Source organism: Gobio gobio, assembly GCF_949357685.1.
Source record: "Gobio gobio genome assembly, chromosome: 15".
Lineage (NCBI taxonomy): Eukaryota > Metazoa > Chordata > Actinopteri > Cypriniformes > Gobionidae > Gobio > Gobio gobio.
In genome coordinates this window covers 35,727,075-35,749,179 of record NC_137108.1, presented here as the reverse complement: position 1 = coordinate 35,749,179, position 22,105 = coordinate 35,727,075, and the positions used below count along the sequence as shown (strand labels likewise).

At 40.2% G+C, this 22,105-nt stretch overlaps 1 protein-coding gene across 2 annotated transcripts in view; it reads right to left on the bottom strand.

Moving 5' to 3' along the window:
• The window catches only part of rbms3 (RNA binding motif, single stranded interacting protein), a 173,011-nt gene that overhangs the window by 3,306 nt on the left and 147,600 nt on the right, over positions 1-22,105 (bottom strand). For both annotated transcript variants that reach the window (XM_079837720.1, XM_079837721.1), the window contains exons 7-11: positions 18,491-18,597; positions 17,113-17,156; positions 13,604-13,700; positions 9,600-9,650; positions 1,613-1,723 (exon numbers count right to left, since the gene is read on the bottom strand). In XM_079837720.1, coding sequence (XP_079693846.1) covers positions 1,613-1,723; positions 9,600-9,650; positions 13,604-13,700; positions 17,113-17,156; positions 18,491-18,597 — 410 coding nt within the window. The remainder of the gene's footprint in view (positions 1-1,612; positions 1,724-9,599; positions 9,651-13,603; positions 13,701-17,112; positions 17,157-18,490; positions 18,598-22,105) is intronic.

The window sequence follows — 22,105 nt, the reverse complement described above, 5'->3', positions numbered from 1 at the left end:
AGATACAAAGTACATATTTTACTGCTCATAATGATGTAAATCTATCCTCTTATTAAAAATATATTGCCGAGTCATACCTTCACCAGTTAAATCAATTTCAATGTAGAAGGTACAGTATACATATAGGGCCCATTGACTGCGCCATTGACCAACAAAAACCTGGTCTAAAGTCAATAGTGCAGTATTTATTGTGTTATTTAAAGGGCACGTAACATGCGCCTATAGATGGGTGGACAATGCGCGCACACTCTGCTTGTTACACACACAGGGACGCAGCAGCACACAAATATTTTTAAATATTAAAAATAAAAGGATTCCTCTCTGGAGAAACATTCAGTCTTTCCCCTTGCAAATTACGCCATGTAAATAGCGAATCCGCCAAGGTGCAAGCGCAACTGGCTTTTAAAGGGAATGGGAGATAAGACTCAAACCCAAAAAGAGACTACGTACAACCCTTTTGGACCATGCGCGGACCGTTTTTTTCCCGTCGTTAAACTAGCAAAAGCGCCGTAAGTGCACTTGCGCTTCAGACAATGCACTCAGAATGTTAAAATAGGGCCCATGTCTAAACCTAAATTAATGGTTAATTATACTAATGTTGAATATGAACTTGAGTGCAAACATGATCAGTGATCTATAAACCAGTGTTTTTTAGGATTATTTATATACTATCATGGTATAGTATAGTTAATATTTTGAATATTATAATAGTTTTTATTTTTATATTTTTCATTTTGTGCTCATTATTATAATTTTTATTTAAGTTTTAGCAATTTTAGTAAGTATCAAGTCAACATTTCTAATTGTTTTAAACAGTTTTTCATGTAATAATTTTTTCAGATGTATTTTTAAATACCAAAAATTTTAACACTTTAGTATGGGGAACACATATTCACTATTGCCTCAATAAACTCCTAATTTACTACTACTACTACTACTACTACTATTAACAGTTAGTAAGGTAGTTTTTGTAGCGTTTAAGTTTAGGTATTGGGTAGGATTAAGGGATGTAGAATTAGGTCATGCAAAATAAGGCATTAATATGTGCTTTATAAGTACTAATAAACAGCCAATATCCTAGGCATATGCATGCTTATAAGCAACTAGTTAATAGCGAGAATTGAACCCTAAAATAAAGTGTTACCCTTTTTTTTGTTGTTGTTAACAATAACAAAACAACTTTATTCAGCTATAAAATCAGGTCTGGCTGTGTTTAACATATAACAATGTCAGGTAAAAGGTTTCATGACATTGGTTGTAGTTCTCTTGATTAATTTCTAAAGCTAAGAAAAAAAAGTTGTACCTTTTTTTAATTTGCCTTTTACTTTTATATACTTAAGTACATATCAATGCGGAAGCCTTATTTATTTTCACTCAGGTACATTTTTGGCTGGATACTTTTAATTGAGTACAGTTGTGACACAGTATCCATATTTTATTTCCCAGTACTTTTTTAGTCTCCTGGGTAGAGCTTTACTTGGTCGTTCTTTGTTCTTTTTCTTAAGAGTTTGCATACTTTTAATTAGAGTTTAGCTTTCTTCCTCTGCTCCTCTGTGATTTAGACCAGATGAAGGTGAACAGGCCTTAAGATAGAGACAGCGGACACACTCACAGTGCCAGTGGTACCCAGGGACAGGTGGTTCATCTGCTGGGTGAGGGGTCCCATCATGTTAGCGGGCTGCATGGAGATGGTGTGGTCCATGGCTGGCGTTATCACAGCACCCTACGAGAGGGGACACATGTACAAACACACACTGTTACAGGTCAAACCGCGTGAAGGACGGGAGAGGAAATGAGCTCCCATTCAACAATACATCTGGACGACTTCATTAGAGTCAACGCGCTGATCACGCAGTCATGCTCTCAACAAAAAAAACCCTCTCCTTCTTTCACTCATCTCATCACCGTACGGCCACAGCTGGGCCCTATTATGAGGGCCAGACGTGAGCTGTTCCACTTCAACAAGTGAAATAATGCGATCCAAATGCGAGTCATGCATACTTCTGCAGAGATGATGCATCGCTCACTTAACAGCAGAGCTGCTCCGCACGGCGGGTGTGTTTACGTTTCAGGCACGCTGGGATGAGAGTGCTAACACATGTGAGGAACAGACAAGAGAGAGAGAGAGAGAGAGAGAGAGAGAGAGAGAGAGAGAGAGAGAGAGAGAGAGAGAGAGAGAGAGAGAGAGAGAGAGAGAGAGAGAGAGAGGGAAAACGGCTGCGATTTGTAACCGCCGACCTGAGCTATCATCTGATGCCGTCACACGACCGCTTCGGCAGAACTAGGTCAGAGACGTACACACACGCTCATTCTCACATGCCAACTTGATTAGGATTAATCTTTCCGAGGAGACCCTCCGTCAAACAGTTTGTCAGAAAGTTCAATTCTTCTCAGATGGTTTGGCAAAGGATGATGAGAAACCATTGTGCGGTGTACAACTCTGGATACAGTTATGTGAGGGACTCTTTTCTTTTAGTAGTGCTGTGTTAAGACTCTTATCAGTACAGAATCACTTCCCCAAAGTAGCGAAATGCTTCACTGGAGTTTAAATTCATCTGTCATGACTGCAGAGGCACAACACGAAATCAAAACGAACCCTATTTACTGTCAATGGTGTTATTTCACATTCCTGACCTTTTTGTCAACGATTCATCAGAGCATGTTGTTCTAAAAGGAAAAAGTTTGTCTTCTTTAATCTTATAAAAGTAACCGTACAAAAGTTTGGGGTCTGTACTTTTTTAAAGGAATTAATGCTTTTATCCAGAAAAGACGCATTTATTTGATCTCATTTACAATTTACAATGCTAGAAAAAATTATATTCATCAAAGAATCTTTCTCGAGCACCAAACCAGCATATTAGAATGATTTCTAGGGTTTCTGTGACACTGAAGACTGGAGTAATGATGCAGAAAATTCAGCTTTGCTATCACAGGAATAAATGTCATTTTAAAATATATTAAAATAGAAACCCATTATTCTAAATTGTCATAATATTTCCACAATATTACAGTTTTTAAAAGCAGCCTTGGCTTTTATTTTTAAAACATAAATCTTACCGACCCCAAACTTTTGAATTTGAAAATACTTTCCTTTTCTGCTGTCAACGCTAAGGCCAAGCAGACTGTTGGTTAATGTTGGACACAAACAAAAGGCCCATTCACACAAAAGATAACTATAACGATAACTAGGGGAGAACGGGGCACAACCTAACGCGGGGTTAATTGTAACACACATGGTTTAACACTTTCCACACATGCCAGGATGACGAAACTTAGTATATTTACTAGTTGCCATATCAACATTATTTAGAGAAAAAAATGCTTCAAAATTAAAAAATCTTTGGAAGATATCACTGAACATTTATTTAACCGTAGCAAAAGTAAATATTTTGTATCTCTGTTTTTTGTGTTTATTTAAAATAAGACAAATCTGATATAATTTTTTTAAATCTTATATCTGTTATTTAACAGTTGATATCTTTCTTTAATGCTGATCTAACCAGCAGAAGACACGGGCCGGGTTTAAGCTGTAACACTGCGTTACAATGAGCCCCTATTAGAACTATGCTATTCTATTCTATACTTTTATGAATTCTACTGAGAAACCATGAGAAAAAGGTGAATAAAGACTGAGAGTCAATGTTCAGAAATGCTTAATTATTATTATTTTTTAAACTATCCTGTATAGCTGTGTTTTGAAGTGTGTTTGTTGTCAAACTCAAAATTTTTTTATTTTTAATTATTAAAAAATGCCATTATTTTATTTGAAAAAGTTTTAAGCTGTCAATTGGTCATGTTACAATGTACCCCCTAACATGTTACAATGTACCCCACCTATGGGGCATGTTGTCACATTTCACTTCCATTCTTTCGGGGTAAATCAAGAAAAAAGTATACACTGTATTAATGAAACAAAACCACAATATTGTACTAGACGTGTGCAGTTAATGTGGGAAAAATTAAATAGATTTACACAAATTGAGAAAGTCAAAAAGCGTTAGGTTGGGCCCGCTCTCCCCTATATCAGCATCCATACCAATGCACGATATCGTTCTGTTTATTCTAAGCGTGCTGCAGTTTCTGACACTAAATGCTTGAGCTCTTTAAAGCAGGATCGATTCTGATTGGCTGCAAATGTTTTATGGTAAAATGGTAAATGGACTGTATTTATATAGCGCTTTCAACAGACCCATGGCCATCCAAAGCGCTTTACATATTGCCTCACATTCACCCATTCATACACCACCGGCAGTTTCAGCCATGCAAGGCGCTATCCAGCTCGTCGGGAGCAGCTGGGGTTAGGTGTCTTGCTCATGGACACCTCGACACTTGGTCAGGGGGAACCGGGGATTGAACCACCAACCTTCCGGTTTGGAGACAACCTACATGAACCACTGAGCCACTGCCGCCCCAGGCAGATGCGTTTTTAAAGTGAGACCAACGATAGTGTTTCTCTTTGTCGTTATAGTGGTGTGGACTCTGCTATTATGTTATTTTTAGAACTATATCTAATGTATACCGTTATAGTTATCATATTTGGTGTGGGCGTTAAGGCTTCATTATGGTACTTTTCACCATCTAATCAATATTTAGTGGACAATTCAAGGCCCACCCTCCACCCCTTTCCCCTTAAATCCCCGGTTTAACCCAGAAACATGCAACATTATGCAAGTAAAATGGGTTGTGAATGGCAGATCATGTTGACATTTACCTATAGCTACCCAAATAGATTTACATGGTTGCTGGTTTTCAAGGGTTCAAGCTGGTTATTAATGGTCATCCGTCCATCCGCTGGTCTAAATATTCTTCAATCATTGTCTGAGTGTGTGAATACAATTAATGGTTTTTTAATTATTCATTTCTAGGTAGAAGTAATATCTCAGAACATTGAAATCATGAATTTGTATTTGTCTTCCCACTGTCAATTCAGTCTCACAGCGCCTTAGTGCCCTTCTCGCACTGTTTCGTCATTGTCATGAAAATGAGTGTTTCAGCTGTGGAAGAGCACCAAAGATGAACTTTTCAAGCATTTCATAATTGTGATGTGACAAACTGCATTTAAAATCTGGGGAATCTAATTCTAATTAAATAAGCAGTTTAAGGATGTGACATTCTGACACGAATAAGAAATGTATAATAGTATTCTGCATTATTTCCACAGCAGGTCACTAATCAAACACGTCAATTTGTGGAGTTCCTGCAATTCGAGAGCAAAAGACATTCTGATAAACATGCAAATTATGAATGTACGATATATGATCCAGTATTGTATGGGAACTTTTGCCATATCAAACACAGAACGACCAGTTACCCCAGGTAAAATGTACCATTTTCTGAAGAGACATTCTCTCAGTGTGCCAACAGTAAAAAAAAGAAGCCTTTTCACACACAAACACGCGAGCTTCAGTCTGTCTCTCAGCTTGCACAGCTTGGTGGTGCTGGTGCTTGCCTGCGCTTGAAGAATAAACTGTACAGGCACTTGGTGTCAGAAGCGCTCTGTCTCTAGTCAAGCTTTCAGAGGTAAACTGTTCAGCGCCTGCCGCGTCTTCTAGCTTTCAGATGCGAGAGCCTCAAGCTAACAGTTCCCCCGCCCCACGACAAGCTTTCATAATGAGCGAAGAAAAAAGAAATCCATGCTGAATAATTCTCCACTCTAATTTACAGCCGTATCAGTGTGAGACTTAGACAGATGATTAAAGCCGCGCTTGTGCATACGTGTGCATGCGTGTGTGTTTTTCCTTCATTTCCCTGAGGGGGAGTATTTGGAAAGTGAGTGACATTCTGAGAGAGATTTTTGAGACAGCCAATGAGATTTCTTTCTTCAAACAACAGCCTGTATACTAATTTTCATCCTCAGACCGAACATACATTTATCTAAGCTGATGTTTTCGAATAATGGATGCCAAAAAATGTCTGTGGCTGCACTTTAAACTTGTAAACTAGACGAGCAGAAATCTCCCGTGACATCAGAGGAAGGAGAGTTTTTTTTGCCTAGACATCTAAAATAGAGAGAGGAAAAGGATGTGGCTCTTTTTATCTCTCTCAGGTACCGGTGCTTTAAAAAAGCAGGCTGCCAGGGAGGATGTTTAATATTAAGCTTAAACAATATGTGCCAAGGCATAACCACGAATTCCCACCATTCAAACACACTTAAGAAAAATATATAGCATGCATTTTTCTTTCTCACGCACATACACAACACCGCGCCAATTCCCACCGATCAAACAGAGTGTTCCCGGGCTGCGATGGGGCTGAGATAAACTTAACCCAAACATGGGCTTCTTTGTTTCTGCAAATGGCCGTGACTAGCGGGGGCTTAGAGAAGCGTTTCATTTCTTTTCTCTCCTCTTGCGTGGCGGTTCCACTTTAAGCGGCTTTGCCGTAATGCACTGCGGTCTTGATTCATTAATGTTCATTTCCAGGATGTGATTTGGTTAGGGCGGCTGGGGATTCTTCTCTGCGCTAAGATGGAAAGTAACAGGTACAGTTGAGTGATGGCCCTCTGGGTGGTGCATTGTGGGTAAGTGTGTGCCTGCTGGTTGGTGTGTGTGTGCCCCGCTGACAACATCTGTGCAGCTACCATGCTGAAATAGCTTACACCAGCATGGATTTTCATGCTGGTTTATTCTGGTTAGTACAGATCAACCAGTATGATGTTTCTTGTGAAGCTAGTTGGCCAAGAGACTGTTGGTATATATATATATATATACACACACACACACACACACACACACACACACACACACACACACACACACACACACACACACACACACACACACACACACACACACACACACACACACACACACACACACACACACACACACACACACACACACACACACACACACACACACACACACACACACACACACACACACACACACACACACACACACACACACACACACACACACACACACACACACACACACACACACACACACACACACACACACCGATGATCCAAAACATTATGACCTAATATGCTGCTGGTCCTCTGTGTGCTGCCAAAACAGCGTCCACCTGCTGAGGCATGGACTCTACAAGATGCCTGTAGGTGTCCTGTGCTTTCTGGCACCAAGACATTAACAGCAGGTCCTTTAAGTCCTGTGGGTTGCGAGGTGAAACCGCCGTGAATTTGTTGTTGGTCCAGCCCATCCCACAGATGCTCAATTGGATTGAGATCTGGGGAATTTGGAGGCCATGGAATCACCTTGAATTCTTCATTATGTTTCTCAAACCATTCCTGAACAATGTGTGCAGTGTGGCAAAGTACATTATCCTGCTGAAAGAGGACACCACCATCAGGCAATACCATTGTCACAAAGGGGTGTAACTGGTCTGCAACAATGTTTACGTAGGTGGCAAATTACATCCACGTAACTGGCCGGACCCAGGGTTTCCCAGCAGAACATTGTCCACAGCATCACACTTCCTCCACTGGTTTGTCATTGTCCCACAATGCATCCTGGTTCTATCATTTCCCTAGGTAAACGGCACACATGTACACAGCCATCCACGTAATGTAAAAGAAAATAGGACTCATCAGACCAGGCAACATTCTACCAAGGTCCTGTTTAGACACTCATATGATCATTGTAGGCGCTTTCAACGGTAAACATCATGGGCAATCGCAGCAGAGTGTGATGAGCTGTGTGTTGTGACACATTCCTCCCATAACCATCAATATAAATTACCTCAAAGTTGGAGCCAAACTACATGAAGCAGGCTGAAAAGTGATATGTTCTTGGCCATTTTTTGTTGCACTCAACTAATGAAACTCTTCTGTTGAGCGACTTTGTTGAATTTCTTTTGAATGGCATTTCAGTAAATTCGTCTTCCTGCCATTCTAATTTCAATTTAGCATCCTGTGGTTCATGGTCAATTCAATTAAAATTCCTATTTGTGATTAGAATTTTACTCAACCCTGATAAGGACACAAGTTAGCCCACACACACACAAACATGTCTGGTTCACTATCTTTGTGGGGACTGTCCATAGACGTAATGGTTTTTATAATATACAAACTGTATATTCTATCCCCTTACATTAACTATCACAGAAAACGTTCTGCATTTTTACATAAAAAAAAAAAACTAATTCTGTATAAGATTGTTTCCTCAAGGGGACCTCAATTTAGGTCCTCACGGTGACACGAGTCCCCATGAGTCAGTGAGCATTCAGGTTGAAGTCCCCACCAGGATTAAAAAAAAAAACATGAACACACACACGCACACGCACACACAGGTTGGGATAGTAATGCATAACTCAGCTGTAATGCAAACATAATCAGCAGGTCACACCAGCAGGTGCACTTAAGGTACTGATGTATACTAAAAACACACACACATGCACACACACACACACACACACACACACACACACACTGCACTGCGGAGAGGGAGCTCAGAGCGCTTCCATTGTCTGCTGATTTGCTTAAACCCTCATCGCCGGCTCCGGTCGCTATGGTCACGTGTCTCCACGGTAACAAGGTGCCAAATGCAGCACCGTTCTCCAATAACAATGCTTCCCTTTCTCAGCCACTTTTAATTGCTTGCCTTCTCTCTTTGCAGGACCCACAGAAAGAAAGAAAAAAAACATGATTTCTTCCGCCTTTGTTTTCTTTCCAGGATTTTCAAATTAGGCAGAGATCAGCTCACAGACTCCCACTGCCTCTCTCTCTCTCTCTCTCTCTCTCTCTCTCTCTCTCTCTCTCTCTCTCTCTCTCTCTCTCTCTCTCTCTCTCTCTCTCTCTCTCTCCCAGGCAGCTGAGGTCTTTTTTTGATGGGTTGCCAAATCATTAGATATGAGGGTTTGGTTACAAACACATTTACACAACATAATCATGATCATCAAACCTCCCATTCGACTACACACACACACACAGCAAGTCTGGAATATCATTATCTAGTCAGACATCTGCCTCCTTTTCTATAACCCTGTTTCACTTCTTGTGTTGCTCAGGATCGTATGAAGCTCTGTGTCTGCCTTCTGCGGATCTGGAAACAGCTGACTGAAGCCTTTTTTTTCAGGCCATGCCAACGAAAAAGCCCCGATCCCAGACAACCTTTGGCCATTTCCAAGGTGGAATGCAGACCCTTGGCTTACAGTAAATCCAAGATCAGGTGAGAGCCAGAGACAGTGGTCAGACTTCCAGACCTCAGCCAAGGGATTGCCTTCTTATACAAGACTTAAGGGAAAGAACACAAGAGATGTAGTTTGTATGTCTGTATTTGTGCAGTGAGACAGAGAAAGAGAAAAAAAAAAGTCTCTCCAGGTTGACAAATATGTTCCGATGGAGCTCAGACAACAGATCTATTAATCTGATCCAGACCTTATGGAGGAACAGAACTTTGAGTCCTCTGCCCTATGAAGGCAACGATCACAACATCCTTTCTCTGACCCTTTCACCGCTCTTGCATTTACTTGCTCGGCCACAAGAGGGCGACGATTTTTTTAAACTCACAAAACATCCACTCTTTCACAAAGATAACAGAATCACTCTCACCTCTCCTCATTCCTCTCTATCTGTCTGTCCCCAACACACACGCACACATACCAAGATAAATGAACACCTCCTCAGCGGCACTTACCGTAGGTTGCATAACGTACTGTTGGTGAGGCATCCACGACGTACTCTGGACCTGTGGGCGGAAACCAGCATTTCTTAATTTCACTCCTCACCCCCCCTCCTACGCCTCTTCCCGCTGCCTCGAAGCCCCGATTCCCACAGAGCAGCCGAGGCAGGAGCGAGTAATACAAGTGCGATAATTACACAGGGATCGGAATTCTACAGACAGCGATATTGCCTTCTAATTACAGCGCTGCGGCAGCAATTTCATCATCTGAGGCCGACTTGGACCCCCAAAAAATCTCTCCTTTTATCTCGCCGTCATAGTAATTCTTACACCGACAATTACTCCATTTGGGACAGGGTTACTATAATTAACTAAAACCATCAAAAACATTTTCGCTATTTGAAATAAAAATAAACATTTACTGAAATAAAATAACATTTGAATAAATAACATTATATTAAAAATATAAAGAAACATTTTAATTTAGCAACAGTAGTGGCCAAAAGTGATGTCCAAAGGAGATATTGTTTTTTAAATCACCCATTTACTAATACTTTATTACAATTTTGTTAGCATTAGTTAATGCACCGTGAACTAACATGAACAAACCATGAACAGCTGTATTTTGATTAACTAACGTTAACAAAGATTAACAAATACAGTAACAAATGTACTGCACATGGTAAGTTTAAGTAAGTTAATACATTAACTAATGTTAACTAATGAAACCTTATTGTAAACTGTTACCAAATATTTAATTAATATATATATATATTTTAAATATGAGTGAAGAAACTTAGTTAAACTTGGTTAAGGTATTTATCTGACAAAATTATTAGGCAAAAATAATTGGCAATATTATTTTGGCAAACTACAGTTTTATTTTAGTATGAAAAAAAAGCATAGCAAACAAAAGCTCACAGGAAAAAAAGCATATCCTTACTACAATATCATCAGTTATTACGATTTTGTTGATTCTCTTTTGTATTTGCATGTGTTTATAATTTTATTTGTATGACAGACTGGCCAAAAATTATGTCCGCACAATTTGGCATGCTTCATTGTGTTATTACAAATAAAACATTTACTTCAACTAAGCAATATGCTTACAAAATCGATTTTTTTTTAAAATAATATTTGAATAATGAGTGAAGATGTCAATGTTCCTAAGCCGGACATAACTTTTGGCCACGACTGTACTTAACATAGCGATATTGGTCATTTTCATTTAATTCATATAAATCAAAATTAATAGAAACTATACACACTAAATATATAGTCTAATGATGACATATAGACAAACTATTACAATAAAAATATTAAAGGTCCCGTTTTTCGTGTTTTTTTGAAGCTTTGATTGTGTTTACAGTGTGCAAAATAACATGTGTTCATGTTTCGCGTGTAAAAAAACACAGTATTTTTCACACAATTTACTTATCTCTATACTGCTGTTTTCACTGTCCTCAAAACGGCTTGAAAGATTTCCCTGTTCTATGAAGTCCCTCCTTCAGAAATACGTAACGAGTTCTGATTGTGCCAGCGGTTCCCGTGTTGTGATTCGACAGCAGCTTAGGGCACGCAGAGCGCACGTTACCGGAAAGGTCACGCCTCTCACCATAACGGGGATGCATGCGCTCAATGATCTCTAAGTACAGCGTCCCTGGGAAAGCCAAACAAAGGTGACTTGACTCCGGGATGAAAATAACAGCGTCTCGACGACATGGCAACAAACAAACTATACGAACGCAACCGAACGCAACACTTCCTATTCTCCACGCGGGAGCAACAAGACCACGCCCCCTTTTTCGCGCGTTCTTGTGGGCGGAGGTTAGTCGACATACTGCTCTACTGACGTAATTAAAGCAGGAAATACCAGGATGTAGTCCTAACCAGCCGTTCGCTGTAGGCTTTGAAAGGGAACTTCTGTTAAATAAAATATCTCGCTTGGCATTGAACTTTGAGCTTTATAATTTTACAGGTATTATAAATGCTCTAACAGCAACATTACACACTAACTAAAGTTTGAAAAATGGGATCACGAAGAACAGGACCTTTAATAAACACATAGTAGTATCACAACGATACTAAAATAACAGATTTAGGGCACACTATGCTTGAGTTTTCTTTTTATACAATGCGGACTGAGGATAAGTGGCCACTTCCTGTCTGTGAGGATGGATGTATGCATTTAGATTTGTGAAAGTGCTTTTGAACAGTTGTAGGTGTCTAAATTTATATGCAGCGTCCTTTTATGTTGTTCTAGGAAGAAAAGCCTTTGGGATTTGTTCATCACTGTGATCTGCCTCGGGCAACTCTCTCTCTTTCTCTCTAAACACACTAAGTCCACTAAGATGTGTAAGCGCACACCTTGTCTCTCTCTCCCCGACTGCTAAAAGATTCATGCTCTCCCTCTTTCTCTGCTCCTCTCTGTCCTTACACCAGAGAGGGAAACAGTTGTCTCTTGTTCCATTCTCAAAGTTGTAGGGGAGAAATAAAGGTAGCAGCGCATTGATTTCCCGTCAGCTTGGCTTTGAACTCATATTGGTTGGTTCAGTGCAGTTTGCAATTTAAAATTAATTTGCCGGCCAGTGGGGCACTTTTGCACATGATATCACGAAATTTGATTAAGAGATAACCTTGCTGGCATGCAGAATTTATCATAAGAAACGTGCAGCCGAGAGCTTAAACTATGACTAGGGTGCCGCTGCGGTCAGCGTGGGTGGTTTGTATATGTGCGCTTGTGCTTGTGTATGTGTGTGTCGGAGTGTTTGCACGAGAGCGAGGTTCTCGTGAGGACGGGAGGTACATGTTCTAAAGGGCTTAGCTATTCTCTACGCTCAGCAATGTTTTGTTTAGTTTAGCTTAAGCCAAATCAATTAAGGATGCTCATAGTCACTGTTTGCCCACTCCGTCTGACTGCAGGGATGGAGAACAGCGTTAATAAGCTTTCCTGACAAAACAGCAAACATGGGGAGCGATGGAAAAACACGCTATACCGCAACACGCACTCGACGTACATGACAGAAACTGCGTTTGTTTGCATGTAATGTGTTTGTATACAGATGCCCTCTAAAAGGATTTGGGAACTTATTTGGGACATTCAAGTTACACTTAAAACACATGAATGTCATTGCATGAGCTATCAAACCATGTGGCATCCGCAAGTAATTGATGCTAGACTTTTCCCCAGAAAGTGTTACATTCATTTAAAGGCTATTTCATGCATTCTGAAATATTTGCACAGTTAAAGAGTTGGATTCTCATGCCAAACAATGCCAAAATTTCACATTTCTGTGCCAAATACACTCCTTCAGGATTACGTTTTTTGAGCTCCCATCCCATCAAGCTTCGTTCAGGTTACAGAAGCCGTCGGCAGCGCTGTCATTTTGTTTTTGACCGCAAAATCACCAGTGTTACTAAAGGAGTGTGTTTTTGGTTGTGAGGGAAAGATAACCTTGTTCATCTTCCCAAATAACCCAGCCTTAAGGAAACAGTGGATGCAGTTTGTTTTTGTTTGTTCCCAGTCAGGAGTCGAAAGTGCATCAAATGTCTGTTTTGTTGGCAATCGGTGCGTAAGTGCATATAATGTAAACAGTACGAACGTATAATGAATCAAAAGTTATCCAGGGATAATGCCATGATGTACTGTGTGTCTCTTTAGCCCCACCCACTGCACTCCGCCATGAGTTCGGCTGTTTTCGGAAAGAATCTGTACAGCGTATTGTGTCTTTTATAAATACTACTCTAGATTAACATGAGATTGGCAGAAGCCGTGTGTCTTATGTACCCTTTAACAAACGACTCTATGAAATGTTTTGCTTGAAAAACTATCTTTGCTATCTTTCTTTATAAGCATATTTTAAATATGACATTTTAAATAAGACATTCATACATTTTCATGCGTCTTAAACGCGTCCAAATGTTTCTAGGGTCCACGGTATATATGTCTGTGAATGTGTGAGTTTGCTTGCCTGCAGCATGTGTGAGTTCTGAACGCTGCGTATATGCTGTGATCTTACCTGATATGTGGAGACAGGAGAGGCTGCGATGAATGGAGTGATTGACGTTTGAGCGATCATGCGGTTTGTGGAGATGCTGTATGGTGAGGAGTAGAACCTGCAAGATGTACAAAAACACTATTAGTACCATTTTCTGTTTGTCTATAAGGGTGTGTTCACAATTGTAGTTCGGTTCCCTTGGTTCTTTTGGATCTGGACCATAAAAGAAAATGATACATTTAGTCTGGGTTCGCTTCGCTTAGTACACACTGTCATTTTTAAGGCCAAACCTAAAGATAAAAAACCAACAAAAAAGAAGCTTTTATGACATATATTTAGTGTGCTGGGCTAAATGCGCTCGTTGTATGTGCATAGCCTGATGGTATTTTTACCAGTTGAGAACTCACGAAGAGCTTATAAACGTGTAAAGGAGTGAAAACAGTGGCAAGAAGTAGCACACAAATGAAGATCTGTTGCAAGGAGATGCCTTTTCTGAAGCCTGTACCGAACTGTAATGGGCAACATCACAACTATGACCAGAAAAAGCAGGTATCCTTGAGCATTCTGTCATTTTTAGGGTCGTATCTTGTGACGTTTTTGGTTTGTTTACATGTCTTTGGTCCATATTGCGTTCATATTTAAAGGGTTAGTTCACCCAAAAATTCTGTCATTAATTACTTACCCTCATGTCGTTCGACACCCGTAAGACCTCAGTTCATCTTCGGAACACAAATGAAGATATTTTAGTCGAAATCCGATGGCTCAGAAAGGCCTCCATTGGCACAATGTACTTTACACTCTCTTTACACACAGTATTTTCATTTTTGGGTGAACTAACCCTTTAAGTCGAACCGCACCAATGTTCATTTGGAAGTGGACCAAGACCCACCTTTTTGGGGGTCTTGGTCTGCTTGTTTGGTGCACACCAGGCTTCAGATGGCTGTATTCACACTTATTCAAATGAACCGCACTAACAGAGCAATCGCAAACCTGCCAAGTGTGAAGACACCCTAAGACAAGGGTTTTAAATCTTGGGTTAGATGTCCCCCTAGGATTTTTTGATGAATATAAATGTCAAAAGAGCAGCATTCATTTAAAATAGAAATCTTTTTGTAACATTATAAATGCATCCTTGTTGACTAAAAAAGTTTATAAGGTAACACTTTAGAATAATTGTCCGTCATTAACAGGTAACTATGCAGGAAGTAATGCAGGACAAATGTACTACATTAATACTTCAACTACTATTAACTGATACGGTAACAAGCTTAACTAATCAGTAAGTAATTTCAAATTTAGGACTGAGATAGTTCCTTATTAGGTAATCAATAATAACTGAATGGGATTGGCCTGATTAAGAACTAACTGAGACATATTATATTGTCCGAGATGTATTAAGTGTTACCTAGTCAATCTTCAAGAACTGCTAGTGATCTGGACCATTATTTTAAAGTGAAACATTTTTTCAAAATTAATAAAATGATCATGTCTGTGTATATTTATTTATGCATAGGCTTGTCACAATAGTTAATTTGTTGAGCCCTCCGTGTTACCCGAGCAACAGCATTTTCCAATAGCTACTGTTTTCGAGCAGGACTTTATTTATCATTGTGTACCTACTGCGGACATGTTTCATCTGCAAGCTCCGTTGCTAGGCTTTATTGATCGGCTTGTCTGGCAGCTGAGAAATGGAGCGTGGGGAGAGAAACGCTGTCTGCCCTAGAGAGCACATGCTCCCTAATGTCACAGTCACACAAGACGACCTGAGTGAGAGCATGTCCAGGAAGAGGGTAACACAATCTTTGAAGAAGGGTTAAAATTTGAAGCTTTACACACCAGTTTACGTTACTGTGCAATCCTTTTTAGCCAAGCACTGCTCTGCTGTTATTTATGCCAGCTATTAGCTTCATTCCGTTGACATTGAGACGGCATGGGCCATTAAACAATTAAGAAGACTGTATGAACTCTTTATATATACGCTAATGTGGTAGAAGTGATGGAAAGCATTTCTCAAACTCTGCACTTTCTAGTCAGCTCTATTATTTACAATTCAGAATCTGCCTTCTTTTCCCAATTGCATTTTTTGTCATTCCTTATTTTGTTCCCTTTACCGCAGACAGCAAGTGCTGAGTCAGAGGTGCAAAAGGAGCCGATGTTGGTAGCCGAGGTACATTTGGGAGACTATGACTGTTTCCCCAGTGGGCCAGATCAGAGACAGGGCCCTGGGCACTTCGTCCACAGGAGCGGACAGACAGAAAGGGACTTATTTACCTAAGCCTAGCACCCATCTCCCTGCCCTGAAACCAGCACCTGACGAAACACTTACATCCTTCGGTGCAACAATGGCACAAAATGCAGATTGGATATGACAGTATATGTGCATGTATGTGTGTGCCTGTACAAGACAACAGTAAAGTTTGGTATTATTCACTGCACCTCAGACGTTGTTAAACCTGCTGAAAAGACCTAATTAAATCTGCACGAACCGCTGGTTAGTGAAGTTTTGCTGGTTAAGCTAATTGACCCTATAAAGTCGTATGTATCATTAACATGATCAATACCTTCCAGAAAAAAGAAAAAAAAAACTTTTGTATATGACGTACCATGTCTTCTGCCCCCTTGTGGATTATTCATGTTTCTCAGGAAGTAGAAAGACTTTTTTAGTTATAACTTTTTTTGCGAAATGCTTTCTAATGTTAATAAATTAACAAAAATAATAACTTGTATTTAGTCTTAGATAGTTCAAAAGGCATTTTCACAAGCAACTTGTTTACTTAATAATTCATAAATTATAAATAGAAAATTTGGTTTGAAAATTATACAATCACCGAGCATGCGTTATTTTAATCATCATTATAATGCATTTCTTAATGCAATTTGGCCACCAAATTAAAACGATAATCAATTTTATCATTTAATAATTAAATTAATTGAAACATAATTTATTAAGATATTTTTAGAGTGAGAACTATTTATATGTATTCTTATAAATGCAACGATTTTCTAAATTAATTTCATACTTTTATTCAGCAAGGATGCATTCAATTAATCAAATAATAATAAAGAATAAAGACTTTCTACCCATAAATGCATTCCGCATCGTTTCCACAAAAAAATATTAAGCAGCACAACTGTTTTCAACATTAATAATAATAATAATAAATATTTCTTGAGCACCAATTCAGCATATTAGAATGATTTCTGAAGAATCATGTGAAGATATATTCAAATAGAAAGCAGCTATTTTAAAATGTAGTAATATTTCATAAAAAAACTTATTTTAAAAACCTTTCCTTAAAGATTATCTAAAAATCATTTCATTTATGTCAGGCTTTACTGGGATAGGAAACCTCAGACAAGCATACTACTAACATATAAAACAAAATATAATGTTCTGTATGCTGATGACTGCTGGTCTTTTCAGCAAGAAAACACTGGATTCACTGCTAGAAGCTTATTTAAGTTCATCGTTTTATCCTCGTACAACCTTTAACAAGCAGTGACATCTCAAAACAACAAATGATTCTTACCCGTTCTGCATTGCAGTGGGGTCATAGGTCAGCGCCATGCCACTCTGAAACACAAGACAGACAGGACAAAGAGTGAAAGATTGTTCAGGTGAAGCAAGTATCCTATAAAGTCTATTGAGTAATGTTGGCAATAGAACAGGGTCATCTAATAGGGGCTGGCCAAGTGCTCTTTATATCTTTAAAAGCACATGGCCGAGACTTGTAGCTGTGGATCTATTACCTCAGAGCGCTGGGCTGTAATACCAGACGGGCTCGGGTTCGATACGGCACAAAGTTATTTGGTATTTACAAGGCTGCAGAAAGCATAGCTCATGTTGACAGAGCTGCACTAGCTAAGTGAATAAGGGGGGAAAGCTGGCCGCTTAGACCTGTATTGGACTGGAGCAGATAAACAACGCTCATATACTGCAGCTTGTCGGGCGCCAAGTTTTCCTCAGTGGAGGAGAAAACCTGGAGACTGGTGGGAAAGCCATCGACCTAACCTACGTGTGACTGGACACTCTATCTAGTTAATGTGGACCCCTGGGGTTACATATTGAAATACGCCTTCATGAGAGAGTGCAGCCAAAGTCATGGCGTCTGCCAGCTCCTCATAATGGGCGCTCATGGTCTGGTCGGTATCTGGGCATGCTTCCCTGAACCGTCGCGTCATGCCAGCAGCTGGGACTGCCCAGAAAATGCCAGTTGTTCACCCTGCCGCCATTTTCCCATCAGCCAACCCAGACGGCGAGACTTGCTTTGCGGGAATAAAAACAGGAGAGGGGAGATTAAAGGACTTGTGCGAAAGACTGGGAACTTAAACATGGCCAGATGACTCCATCAATCAAATGTTTTCTCCTGCCTCCCTTTCTTTTACTCCTTTCTTCTAGCCTATGGTTGAAAGAAAGGGTTTGTTTCCGACTTATACCCTTCTTCAGGGTTGGGTATCCTGGGAAAGGGAAGGCGCTGGGATAGTAGGGAAAAGAGGTAAGTACAGAGAATCAGGGTTGTGTGTCATTTTGAATTGAATTTAGAATGCCTTTTAAATTCCAATAGCTACATTTGAATTGAATTTGAACTGACGTAGCGAAAAGGGGCAGCATTGCAATTTGAATTTTGAATGTAAGGAAGTAGAAATAAAATTGTTTGAAATTCAATTAATACAACTATTATAGACAGACAGACAGACAGACAGACAGACAGACAGACAGACAGACAGACAGACAGACAGACAGACAGACAGACAGACAGACAGACAGACAGACAGACAGACAGACAGACAGATAGATAGATAGATAGATAGATAGATAGATAGATAGATAGATAGATAGATAGATAGATAGATAATCCCTGAAGAGGACGTGTGGTACTTTAGGTCTTTGAGGTTGCCAGCACTCACCTCTCCTTCCCGGGGCCACGGTCGGCCATTTTGAGGATACTTGCTCTGACTCTGCCTCTTCTTCTGTCCCCCATCTGCAAACTTGCAAAGCAGTGGCTCCGTCGGGGCTGTTGAGAAGAAGGAACAAACACAGAAGGATATACAAGATCAGTCAGCAGGGCGTGAGAGGGAAGAGTGGACGGATACCTCCATAGGTCAACCGCAGTACGATTGATGGAAAGGTCATGACCTCGGCAAAGAAAGTGGAGTGTGTATTAAACAGAGAGGGAAATGTTACACCGCAGGTATCACACCCACACAGAGCCCACAGAGCAGCAGAGGAATATCCAATGACCTTTTGAAGTTCAACACCCCTTGACTATCTCCCCTCGATTTCCTGCACGCTCCCCCCCTTCCATTATGTCTTTGACACTTAGACCATCAGCTCACTTTTGGCACGGACGTCCTCTCAAATCCCCACCATCAAAACAACTTCCTTGGCAGGTCTTCAAAGCTCTTTGTTTAATATTTTCAAAATAATAAATGACCTGAACGAGACAGTAAATAACTTAAATGGCGTCGTAATAATCTGCGCCGACCGAAACGTTTCGAAATATTGTTTGTTTGTTTTTGGTGCTCACTGGAGTGTGTATCTTGCTTAGTATCTCTTACCACACAGAAAAGAATGTTGGGAAGGAAAGCGAGAAGGCTCCTCTATGACCCAGAGGGACCAGTTAATGCAACAGGCGAGCAGAAGTTTAAAAGAGTTCTCTTCCAAAAGTGCAAAGCAGGTTGGCAGACGCTGAGGCGAAACACTTCAATGTTCTCGCTCAGTCATGATGGCAATATGAATTGCGGGGTGTGGAACACCTCTCTGAAGTCTAGAAACGCACTTAAAAAGCAGGAAATTTCGCTCTTGAGTTGAACAAATTCCTGTACGCCACAGCTAAGCTAAACTTAATTTGGTTTCCTCAGCAACAAGAAAAACTCATTTAAAGCGAGCACAAAGTTCTTGGATGATGGGATCTGGCAGAGAGCGATGATAGATGCAGGAGGAGGAGTTTCTGCTTTGTGGAGTCCAGACAACTATTCTGAGTAATCCTGCCCTCCGGCGATATGACTCTACAGTCACCTCTGAAAGTATGTTAGTTTGGCAGAGAAAAATGAACGCTTTCTCTTTGCACGCTCTCACCTGCACTGCGATATTCCAGCCACTCTGTGGAACAATAGAAAGCTGTTGCAGACTGCAGAGGATGCTTTGTGCGAAAATAAGCAGATATATTGCATAAAACCAGATAAACAAATACAAAACAAGCAGCTGAAACGGCTCAACAGAACATTACGTATTCTGTAGCTGAATAGAATATTTAATGGCTGTTGCTTGTTCTTTTTGTCTATTGTTTAGAATGAAACATCAAACAAGGGATCAAGTCTTCAGAACAGAGATGTCCCAATAAAATATTCCATGATTGAGAAAAAACACTAATTGGACATCATGCCAGAGAGAGAACGAGATGAGAGAAAAGGGCAGAAGAAACAATAAAATAAGAGAAGAAAAGAGATAGATAAGAGAAGAAACAAGATGAGAACCGAAGAAAAGAATGAGACAGTTGAGAGGAATTCAAAATGAGAGGAAAAGATATCACAGGAGACCGTAATAAGGGTTTGAAAATTAATGTGGTGTGGGGTGGGGTGTTATTGAATTGTGCAATAATAAAAACACCAAATGCAGAACCTTCAGCTCCTTTTTGCCATTCCACACTTTGGGTACACTCTCTCGGTTCTGTCTGTTTTAGTAGGATGGACATTCTTAAATTAGACCTTATTTATTGCATCACAATTGTGTTAATACTTTAGACTAGGTAACTATATTATTTGTTTATTATGCATGCAACAATACTTATAAGTGTAATAGTTCCCTTTCAGTCGGTAACTCTCGACGTCACGTCGGGAAGTGAACCGACAAATTGGGAGCTTAATTCGTCAGTTAACTTCCCGACGTGACGTCTCTGTTCCCGCCTTCAGGGAGCAAGGGTTACATATGTAACTGAGACGTTGTCTTTCAGACGGTCACTCTCGACGACACGTCGGGAAGTGAACAGACGAATTGAGATCCCAATTCGTCGGTTCACTTCCCAACACGACGTCTCCGTTCCCTCCTTCAGGGTAACCGAGATTTTTGCTGTAATATGCATTGATATATAAGAACTTTGTCTGTGTGTGAATGATTTACAGTAGTTTTATGATATTTTGTATATTTAATTCTGTAAACCTACTTGTTCTACAGATCAGTGTACTAATGTTATTATGCTGCCGTTTTTTTTTTAAACATTGATACCGTATCTTAGAGATAATATCATTATAATCATTGTGTTTGTCTTACCGAATGTGGTATCCTGCCACCAGTAAACTGCCCGCACTGTCTATGGGCCTTTTTAATTACTGTCAGTTTAATTATATAATTAATTCGTTACATTTATATAGCGCTTTTCTAGGCACTCAAAGTGCTTTACATATAGAAGGGGGAATCTCCTCAACCACCACCAATGTGCAGCATCCACCTGGATGATGCGACGGCAGCCATATTGCGCCAGAACGCCCACCACACACCAGCTGATTGGTGGAGAGGAGACAGAGTGATAAAGCCAATCTGTATATGGGGATGATTAGGAGGCCATGATGGAGAGGGGCCAATGGGCAAATTTGGCCAGGATGCCGGGGTTACACCCCTACTCTTTATCGAAGGACATCCTGGGATTTTTAATGACCACAGAGAGTCAGGACCTCGGTTTCACGTCTCATCCGAAGGACGGTGCTTGTTACAGTATAGTGTCCCAATCACTATACTGGGGTGTTAGGACCCACACAGACCACAGCTCTGCTGGCCTCACTAACACCTCTACCAGCAGCTACCTGGTTTTCCCAGTTGGTCTCCCATCCAGGTACTAACCAGGCTCAGCCCTGCTTAGCTTCAGTGGGAAACCAGTCTTGGGCGTCAGGGTGATATGGCTGCTGGTTAAGTGATTAAGTGAGTTTAAGTAATGGAAGTGTTGCCAGATAATGCTATGAAAAACAAACAAAGATAGTAGATAAAGAAAACGCTAACCCTAAACTGCAACTTCTCAGTTCGTAAAGTGTCACATTAAGTGGAAAAACAAGTCTAAAGACGCTTATAATAACTGGATCTGGCAACATGAAGTGGTGGAGGCTGCACCCGCTCCCTCACTCACGACTCTCTCTCTAGCCCCGTTCACTCCGCTACCGTCTCACAGCGACATAAATCACTCTCCATCATTTTCACATCATGGATACTAAACAGTCTAGCAAACTCTAAACTGAAAGTCTAAACTGAATTATACATTCAGACATTCATAGGAGGACTTTTAACTGCTAATTAGTCATTCAGAGAAATTCAGATTTTATTTTTGAATATGAAAAATGTACAAAGGTCCGGACCTCTGTGGTATCATAGCTGGCTACGGCCATGGAGACAAGATGCATTTTTCCAAAATTAAAATGTTTAAAACATGCTGTTCTTCATCAATACAAGCTGTTCTCATAAACACCAATTTCCTCTAAATTATATAAAATCTCTCACCATATCATAAATTATTCATACATTGTTCAGAGAGGAGA